Source organism: Panthera tigris, chromosome D4 (assembly GCF_018350195.1).
Source record: "Panthera tigris isolate Pti1 chromosome D4, P.tigris_Pti1_mat1.1, whole genome shotgun sequence".
Classification (NCBI taxonomy): domain Eukaryota; kingdom Metazoa; phylum Chordata; class Mammalia; order Carnivora; family Felidae; genus Panthera; species Panthera tigris.
In genome coordinates, this window is record NC_056672.1 from 71171160 (window position 1) to 71181183 (window position 10024).

The 10024-nt window shown below is 39.4% G+C and overlaps 2 protein-coding genes across 28 annotated transcripts in view; both read right to left on the reverse strand.

The window, feature by feature from the left end:
• The window catches only part of LPAR1 (lysophosphatidic acid receptor 1), a 360038-nt gene extending 350704 nt beyond the window's left edge, over positions 1-9334 (reverse strand). For 24 of the 27 annotated variants that reach the window (XM_042964124.1, XM_042964122.1, XM_042964120.1 and 21 more), the window contains exon 1: positions 9255-9334. The gene's annotated coding sequence lies outside the window, so the exon portion shown is untranslated. The remainder of the gene's footprint in view (positions 1-9254) is intronic. The other 3 variants (XM_042964117.1, XM_042964098.1, XM_042964123.1) reach the window with 2 other exon arrangements.
• LOC102969022 (olfactory receptor 2K2) lies at positions 6661-9330 on the reverse strand. The gene is made up of 2 exons (XM_007094285.3): positions 9255-9330; positions 6661-8354 (listed from the first exon to the last, which is right to left on the reverse strand). Exon 2 carries the CDS (start codon positions 8347-8349, stop codon positions 7372-7374), a length of 978 nt encoding a protein of 325 aa, XP_007094347.2. The 5' UTR covers positions 8350-8354; positions 9255-9330; the 3' UTR covers positions 6661-7371.
• Positions 9335-10024: the final 690 nt, after the last annotated feature.

Genomic DNA, 10024 nt, shown 5'->3' on the forward strand with positions numbered 1-10024 from the left:
TATGTGTGTGTATTGGTTTATTATCTTAAAACTGCCTTTCCTTTTTCTTATTGAAATATTTTTGACTTACAATGTTGTATAAATTTAAGATGTACAACATGTTAATATGATAGATTTTTATAAGGTAGCGATTTCCATTGTAGTGATAATTAGCACCTCCATCACATTACATAATTATCATTTCTTTTTAGTGGTTGGAATAATTAAGTTCTAGTCTCTCAACAAGTTTGATTATAATGCAATATTGGTGTGTATATTTATACCGTGCATTAAATCTCTAAGACTTATTTACTACTTAAAAAAAAGAGAGAAAACATAGGGAAAGTTAAAAAAAATAGAGAAAAGTCGTATTGGTTAACACGAGGCCCATTTGAGGTACAGAGATAGAAGATAAGGGATGCCTTGGTGGCTCAACCAGTTAAGTGTCCAACTTCAGCTCAGATCATCATCTCATGATTCATGGGTTCAAGCCCCACATTGGGCTCTGTGCTGACAGCTCAGAGCCTGGAGCCTGCTTCGGATTCTGTGTCTCCCTCTCTCTCTGCCCCTCCCCCACTCGTGCTCTGTCTCTCTCTGTCTCTTAAAAATAAATAAATGTTAAACAAAAAGAAATAGAAGATAAGAAGAGGGTTACACTGAGAAGGTACTTCTTTGCTCAGTGGGCAGGAAAATGCATGCACACCACTCCACTTCTCTTATTCCGTATTCTCCATCACCCTCTGAGATGTTCCCATGGCCCTTTGGGACAAGCAGCTACTTGGCTCAACTCTTCAATGGTGCAAGAATGCCTTTGTTGACAAAACCTACCTAACCAAAATAGTCATAATGCTTTTCTTTCTCTGCAGCACTTCACTTCTTCATCATGACACTATTCCCACTACACAGGTACAAGCCACAGGCTGGTTCTCACTGCCCTGGAGGGAACTGTGCTTTGTCGAGACTCATTATAGTTTAGAACCCAAGTGGCGCTGGTGCTCTGGAAGTGCACACAGGTTAAATGAGACACCGTGAGACCCAGCCCCCTGGGTAGGCAGGGGGTTGAGAGCAAACATGGGAAAATCCAACTGAGACTTCTTAGTAAGAGAAGTTTTCTTCTTAGAAAGTTTCTCCTAAGGGAAATTTGAAGTACCTTCAAAGTAAAGTAATCTCTACTTAAGAGAAAGAGTGAAATATTGAGAGGTAGAGACAGTTTAAAGTATTCATGAAAGGGTCCAAGAGTAGTATTACTCTCAAGCTTAAGAAATTCACTCTATTTTATATATTGCAAATACCATGAAGCCTCATACTCTATATGAAGCCATAATGATGGCTACAGGTCATTATATATTTGTTCACACCCACAGAATATACAACACCATGAGTAAACCATACTGTAAATGATGAATTGTGGGTGATTGTGATGTGTCAACGTAGGTTCATCAACTGAATAACAAATGTACCCCTCCTGTGGAGGTGTGTTGATAATGGCGGAAGCTGTGGGCACAGGAGCAGGGAGTGTATGGGAAATCTCTGTACCTTCCCCTCAACTCTACTGGGAACCTAAAACTACTCTAAAAAATTAAAGCCTAATGAAAAAAAGAATTTTAAGAGAGCCAAGGTACCATGTTAAAGAACTTACAATTTAATCAAGGACATAATAGAGACAGTAAAATAAAATAAGCAAAACATTTGAGTAAACATTTCTGTAAAGTAAACAAATGTCCAAAAATTATATGAAAAGATGCTCAGCATCACTAATCATTAAAGAAATGCAGGTCAAAACCACAATGAAATATCGCCTTATACCAATTAGGACAGTTAATGTATAAAAAAAAGAAAAACAGAAAATTACATGTGATGACAAAGATGTGGAGAAATTGGGAAAAAATGTATGGTGTTTTCCTCAAAAAAATTTAAAATAGAATTATCATATGCTCCAGCAATCTCACTCATGGTTACATATCCAAAAGAATTGAAAGCAGGATCTCAAAGAGATATCTGTACACCCATGTTCACAAAGGCATTATTCACAATAGCCAAGAGGTGGAAGAAACCCAAATGTCCTGTCCGTTGATGGATGAATGGATAAAGAAAATGTGTTGTATACAAACTGGCGAAGGAGATAAGGTTGCAGATGGAATTAAGGTTGCTAATCAGCTGACCTTACAACAAACAGAGAGCTTATCCGCCTCAGCCCAGTATAATCACAAGGGCCTTTAAAAGTGGGAGGAAGAGACAGAACAGAATTGAAGAAAGAGATATGATGACAGAAGCAGGGTCAGAGTGATGCAATATGAGAAAGACTTGATTCATTTGCTGGCTTTGGAAATGGAGGAAGGGGCCACCTATTAGTCTATGCAAGCTGCCATAACAGAAGACCACCGACTGGGTAACTTAAACAGAAAAAATTTACTTTCTTACAGTTCTGGAAGCTAAAAGTCCCTGCTTCAGGTACCAAACAGTGAGAAGATAGAGAGAGAGAAGAAACTATAAGGTCCTCCCATGCTCTTGGGACCACAGCCCTCCAGTCAAGAAGTGCTGTTTCCTAAGGATTTCAGCTGCCTGCCATTCACCAGTGCTGGTATCGCCACTGTCCCCACAGGACCGCCTGGGGATGTGGGCAAGAGATAACAGAAAAACATCAGGGAATGTACTTCACTCTTTCTGATGGACAGGAGCCCCATTTCTCTCTTCCAGACCAAAAAAGAAAAGGGAATGTCACCTGGAGCTCTTTCTGTCTATCTTTCTATCTGATCCCAGGGCACAGGTTTGGGTTTCAGCCTTCCCTGCAGCCAAAGCCAAGAGATATCGGGGCAGGGAGAGGAGAGGCAAAAAATTCACCATGAGTTTGTTGGTAGCTTGCAAGGTAGTTCCCTTCCCAGGTCTGCCTGTTAGCATTTCTTTTCCAGACTCCTCAGAGAGTTGCTCCACACATTCTGTCTAGAGCATGTGTGTGTATGTATTTATTTTAATTCCAGTACAGTTAACATGCAGTGCAATATTCTTTTCAGGTGCACAATATAGTGATTCAACACTTCCATACATCACCCAGTGCTCATCACAAGTGCACTCTTTAATCCCCCTCACCTATTTCACCCATCCCCCCACCAACCTCCCCTCGGGTAATCATTAGTTTGTTCTCTATAGTTAAGAGTCTGTTTCTTGGTTTGTGTCTCTTTTTCCTTTGCTCATATGCTTTGGTTTTTTTTAATTTCATCTGAGTGAAATCATATAGTATTTGTCTTTCCCTGACTACTTCTTTCACTTAGCATTTATACTCTTTAGCTCCAGCCATGTCATTGCAAATGGCAAGATTTCATTCTTTTTTTTTTGGCTGAGTAGTATTCCAGTGTGTGTGTGTGTGTGTGTGTGTGTGTACATATACACACACCACATCTTCTTTATCCAGTCATCAGTCAGTGGACATTTGGGCTGCTTAGAGTTTTTAATTTCATTCAGTGGGAGAAACAAGATGGCGTGTGTTTACTTCATCTTGATCAAAACTGGAATCTGTGTCCTGGTTTTTGCCCTCTTCCTACTTAGAGTTAGCTCCTTTTCAATCCCCCTTTGTTGGCTTTTCCTATTTGATGGGCTTTAAATATTAGTGTTTCTCTAGTTTCATCTTAGGCTATTTTCTCACTCTATACCCTCTCCCTAAGTTCACGTCAACCACGTTCATCACTTAATTACATATGTGCAAATATGTCACAAGTTTGTATCTCCAGGCTGATCTTTCTCATTAGTTACAACCTGCATACCCAACTGACTCCTTGATATTTCTACTTCTAGATCTCAAAATAATGACAAATTCAACATGTCTAAAATACAACTCATGATTTACCCTCCAACCCCACTATCAGCCTTCTTTGACACCTAGAGGTCACCAGGGACACTTTCAGGGATGATCAAGCACCAAATTCAATAGCCATCAAAGGTTTATTACATGCATATTTTTATTCAACATATGTTCACTGAACAGCTGGTCCTTCACAAAAAGTATGCACAAAATGTCTTCTCTGTGCCAGACCTTGTGCTAAGCCCTAGGTATTCAACAGCCGATGAAACTGATACAGCCTTTGCCTCAATGAACCTACAGACCAGTGAAATAGATATTAAACAAGCAAACCCACAAATTATGATCAAGTTACAAATTGTGATAAGCGTTCCTAATAAGAGAAGAAGCAAGACACAGGATACCACTTCCATGAAACCAAAAGGAGTTGTGTGTTCCCAGAGCCAAGGATGTAAATGGTGGGCAATCATATTAAGAAAACCCTTGAATGTCATCTTAAGGATTTCAAGTTTTTTTAGGGTAATTAAAAGCCACTAAAGGATTTAAGCAGGGAAGTGACATGATCATATTTTTCTCCAGCATAAATCTGGTTATGCAATCATCCAGGAAATGATGTGCCAGGCATACTTTTACCTTACTCCTCTTTTTAACAATACCTGAAAAGGATCCCTTACCTGAGACTCTCTAAAAGTAATGATTGTAGTTAGTACTGGTTGAGATGGAATCTAATCCAAATGAAGGAATGCACCACTCCTATTAAAGTTACCAATAATTAACTTCAGGATTGCCTATAATATAGGCATATATAGGCATATATATAAATATGATCATATGACATATGATATATATATGATATATATAGGAATATATATGATATATATGTGATATATATAGGAATATATAGGATATATGATATATATGTGATATATATATGATATATGATATATAGATGATATATAGATATGACATATAGATATATGATATATATATGCCTATATTATATAAACCACATTTATATTTATATGCACTTGTTTTTCACAGCAACTTTGCATAACATATGGCTGTGACTACCATAACTCCTAATCTCTCATATCTGAGCCAAGAGCTGTTACAGAGATATTTGCCTGTGTCCCTTTGTGGGTCCTTTTCTGACATCTGGATCATCTCTAATCTGTTTCAGCATCCCATTCTGATCCATATTCCATTCTGAAACTCTGGTCTCCGTGTCAATTTGCTCAGTTCCTTGCATCAAAGTTGATCACTAATTACAGAGGTTACTCAGTTGCTGTGTCTTTAAGTTCTCATAATTCACTCTTTGAAGAAAAGATTTCAGCTGTTTCTAGAACTTTGGTTATTCCTGTTTATACTTGGTACTACACAGACGACAGCTACTTCTGGGAGGCCATTACTTCTACTCTAACATGAAATCCAGCTCCACTCTAATAAAAGTCTCCCACAGAAGGGCACTTCAAAATGACTCTGAAATTACCAGGAAATGAATGTGGTATCTGGTTGTGAAGGTTGAGGTATCCAAAGAGAAGAACAATCACACCAGGGATGAAAGCTTCCTGGTCAGCTCTCCTCTACTACCCCAAAGCCATTTACTCAGGGCTTGTCTTCATCCTCCATTATCAAACATCTCTTAGCAATTTTGGCATCAAACTGGTCCCCTTGCTGCATCACTAGAATTTTGCTGGTTGATTATTTCAAGTGTCTTTATATGGGGGTTACACATCCAGAAACATGTCATGAAAGCCCTAGATCTAAAGGTGTATGAGTTAAATAAACCAAACTCAACATCCAATACTAGAACTTCTTGGGTCTTTCATATGGTAAAATTTACCAAGTGGGCTAACCTTCCTCCACTCAAAACCCTCCCCCCTTCCCTACTCTAGAAGTGGAGGTAGGCAAATGAGGAGGTACAATGGAGGCACAAACAATGAAAGGAAAAACAAAATTAAAAGGTAAAAAGGTAGGGGCCCCTGGGTGGCTCAGTCAGTTAAGCATCCCACTTCAGGTCAGGTCATGAGCTGCAGTCCATGGTTTTAGTCCCGCATCGGTCTCTGTGCTGACAGCCTAGAGCCTGCTTCAGATTCTGTGTCTCCCTTTCTCTCTGCCCCTCCCCTCCTGGCTCATGGTTTGCTTCTCTCTGTATATCAAAAATAAACATTAAAAAAAATTTTTTTAGGGGCACCTGGGTGGCTCAGTTGATTGAGCGTCGACTTCAGCTCAGGTCATGATTTCACAGCTTGTGAGTTCAAGTCCCACATTGGACTCTGTGCTGACAGCTCACAGCCTGGAGCCTGCTTCAGATTCTGTGTTTCCCTTTCTCTCTGCCCCTCTCCCACTCGCACTCTATCTCTCTCTCTCAAAAAAAATAATAAACACAATAAAAAAATTTTTTTAATTCTTTAATAAAAGGAAAAAGGGAAGAAATGAGAACTAATCCCACATTTATTTTGGAATGATCAGTTTTTGCTGGAAATAATGTCTCCCAAAGTCTGGTCATCTCAAAATCTGTATCAAAATTTCTCAGGGATCTATCATAAATGCAGAATACCAGGACCCCACGTCAGAGCTACTGAATCAGATTCTGGGAGTAGAGGCCTAGAGTCCACATTTTCAACAAGCAATATTTTTAGACAAATAAAAGCTCAAACGTGGATATAAATGTTGTCTCTGTCATCTTTGGCTATTTATAAAGCAATATACCTCATTGCCCTATATTGTTTCTTCCTAATTTTCTCAAGGGGGACTTACTTCTCAAACAGATTACTTTAAAGCTGGTAAATTTATTAGTTTACCGAATGACTGCTGTAAACATGAAAGGTACAATAGAATAGATTTCCCTGCCCTTCCGAAGTCAATCACCCAAAAAGAAGAAAGAAGACAAACACACAAAAAGACTTAGCATATGGGTGGTATACTGGCAAAGAAACAGATAAAATTTACACAAATATCAATGTGGTTAGAAAGGCAAGGTTGGCAGGTGAGCAAATCAAGGTTGGCAGATGAGTACTGGATGCCTTACTCAGAAAGTCAGAAGCTCTGATCAGGAGTTCTGAACGAGGAACGGTAGTTAGGGAGCCACCACGCTGTGGTCCAACATGTTTACAAAGATGAAGGGATAATGGGGTTGTAGTTCCAGTTCTGCAACTGTGTGATGGTGAGCGAGCCTTTTAATTTTTCTTTAATTTTCTCGTTTGCATAATCAAGGCCAATCTCTATTATTCGTTTGTTTTCCTATGGTCCCACCTCCTTCTAGAAAGGATTTAAGGCAGAGAACATATCCAAAATTTTTCTGGCACCAACATTCACTGAGTAAATTTATCCAAATTTCTTTCAGGAGCCAATGTGTCAGGACTCTGCAGCCTAAAACTTCTCCAACCGTGAAACACAAGAGACAGCAAATGTTGCCAAATGCAAACGCGAACCTGCTATTGTCCACGGGCAGTCACTTCTGTGTACACATCCCTCACAGCTGTAAAATTATAGGGCTCAAGGTCAAATCAGTGTTCTGTGGGTGAGTGTACGGTCTAGAATTTCTATGGGGAATTCTGCCAGGAGCACACCCCCCTGATAAAACTGCGGGCATCCAGTCAGAGATTTTCATGTGTTCGATACAATAGTTTTTTCATGGCATCTTTGACTTCTTTGTTTCTTAAACTGTAAATTATGGGGTTCAACATAGGGGTGAGCACTCCATAAAGCAGTGAAATGATTTTATCTACTTCTTGGGAGCTTGAGGAAGAAGGCTTTAGGTACATGGAGAGGGCAGCCCCATAGTACAAGATCACCACCGTCAAGTGGGCACCACAGGTAGAAAAAGCTTTGTTTCTTCCTTCTGCTGAGCTGATTCTCAGAATAGTGGAAAGGATGAAGACATAAGAGATACAAATTAAGAGCATTGGGATGGGCAGGAGGAGCACGCTGACCACCAGCATGATCACGTCCATGAGCAAGGAATGTGCACAAGCTAACTTCAGCACGGCCAGAATTTCACACGTGAAGTGGTCTATGAGATTCCCACAGAGGGGTATCTGCAGGGCGCAAGTGGTTTCCAGCAGGGCAGTCAGACAACCCGTCACCCAGGAGACAGCGGCCATCTGCACACAGACCTGCCTGTTCATGATGATGGGGTATCTCAGTGAGTTGCAAATGGCCACGTAGCGGTCATACGCCATCACAGCCAGAAGCACACACTCTGTGGAGCCCATGGCAAGGGACAGATACATCTGTACAGCACACCCAGAAAAGACAATGGTTTTCTGGGATGACAGCAAGTTCACCAGCAACGTGGGAATAGAAGCAGACGTGTAACAAATATCCATGAAAGAGAGATTTCCGAGGAATAAGTACATGGGGGTTTGAAGGCGTGACTCTAGGACAGTGACTAAAATAAGAGTGCTGTTGCCCAAGAGGGTTATCAGATACATCACAAGACTGAAGGCAAAGAGAACAATCTCTAACTTTGGGTATCTAGAAAAACCCTCCAGGAAAAAAAAGCTCCAAATGGTGAGGTTTTCTCCTTGCATCTCCTTTTTTGCACCTGTAGTGATTCTAATATTAATCTTCATTTCATCTGAGGACATAAAGAGATGGATCAAGCATAATGTTCATTTAGTTAGGAAAACACTTCTCAAACTTATATTCACTAGTATAAACACAATTCTATTTGACCACAAGAAATCACAAGACTTATCGTTTATCTAAGGGGGAGGGACAGGTTTGATCTACATAAAAAGTTGGTTCTTCCACAACAAAATTTAGAAAAGAGTAAATTTGAAAACAAGGATAAACATATTTAATACCTGAATCTCAGCCTATTATCTTGCTCGGCACGCAGTTTTTCAGTAGATTTGAAAGTACCGTGTGACCAAAAAATATGAAAAAACACTGAATAAACTGAGCACGGATTAGAAAAGTAAGCCAGATAAGTGAGATAAAGAAACCTTACTTGTACAATAAAAACTAGCAGTGATCTTCACTGAAAGAAGAGGAGGGATATTGAAAGAAACAAATAAATGAATTTTAAACTAACACCTATGAAGTTCTGAGTCTAAATGAACTCTTTCCTTTCCAGCAAATAGCTTGGAGGTCAATACACTTCAGAAATGATGACATTGTTTAAAGCATTGTAGGTACCCATTCTGATTATACTTAAGAACCAGTTTACAAGTCACACAAAATAGCCCACCTTCTTTAAACACTGACACATCCACGGGACAGTATCATTCATTACTGGGACCCATACCTTTTGTGAGCATGTAAATAGTGCTAAAAATTATACCCAGGCAATACTCTTCTTATACATTACAATCCATGAAGATCTAGAAGGTGCAGAAACTGAACTCCCTTTTTAAGCTACCTTAAAATCTCTTGGAAAAGAATATTATAGATCATCTAATTATAAACGAGATGCTGAGTGTTTTTGGGGTTTTTTCACATTTCATGTTAACAAAAAGAAAAGACAAAAACTTACCTTCCTTCTGCACGGATTGCTCTTTTTCACCTTTAATTGTGTTCCTTTTCCCACTAGTTTTTTCCTTTCTATTTTCAGATATCCTTGTTCTGAAAACTTCCCTCCCTTGTCCTGTTTCCCTCGCACTGCCATAGGCTTTGCTCTTTCTTTCATAGGCAAATTCCTCAATGATGTGGCTCACTTTACAATGTTTCACTGTTCACTTTCTTATCACTGGTGTTCCTTCTCGGTTTCCCAGTTTCCGTCAATGTTATCATTTGCCCCCCAGTTCTCCACGTTTCAAAAACTGGCATGCAGGGGGATGGTGGAAATAATCACGTTGGGGACAACAGCTTATACCATGCGCCTAGAACAGGAGCGCAATGGTTTTCAAATAGTTTTCATTATATTACATTATTCTCTGTGACTTCTGCTTCACTGTATCTCATTCTTAGCCTATTACCAAGCCCGCCGTTGTTTTCTGTTTTCCTCATCTGTCCCCAAAGTAGTTGCATTGTAGGTTCAAACATTATCATTTAATGCTCAATATGCTGTTAGCATTCTAGGGAAAGCCTACCAGTATGGCTTTCCTCTGCGGAAACTTGTTGAGCATGCAGAGTTTTTGCTTTGCCTTTTAAGAGCTTCATTTTTCCTACATCACAAGAGATAGTTCTTATTCGTTTGTTAGTTAACAGATTATTTCTTAGGAACTTCTCTGCCAGGTTTTATATTTAACAAATTTGGTACAAACATTTTATCTTATTATTGTAAGAGATTATTTTAAAAAACTT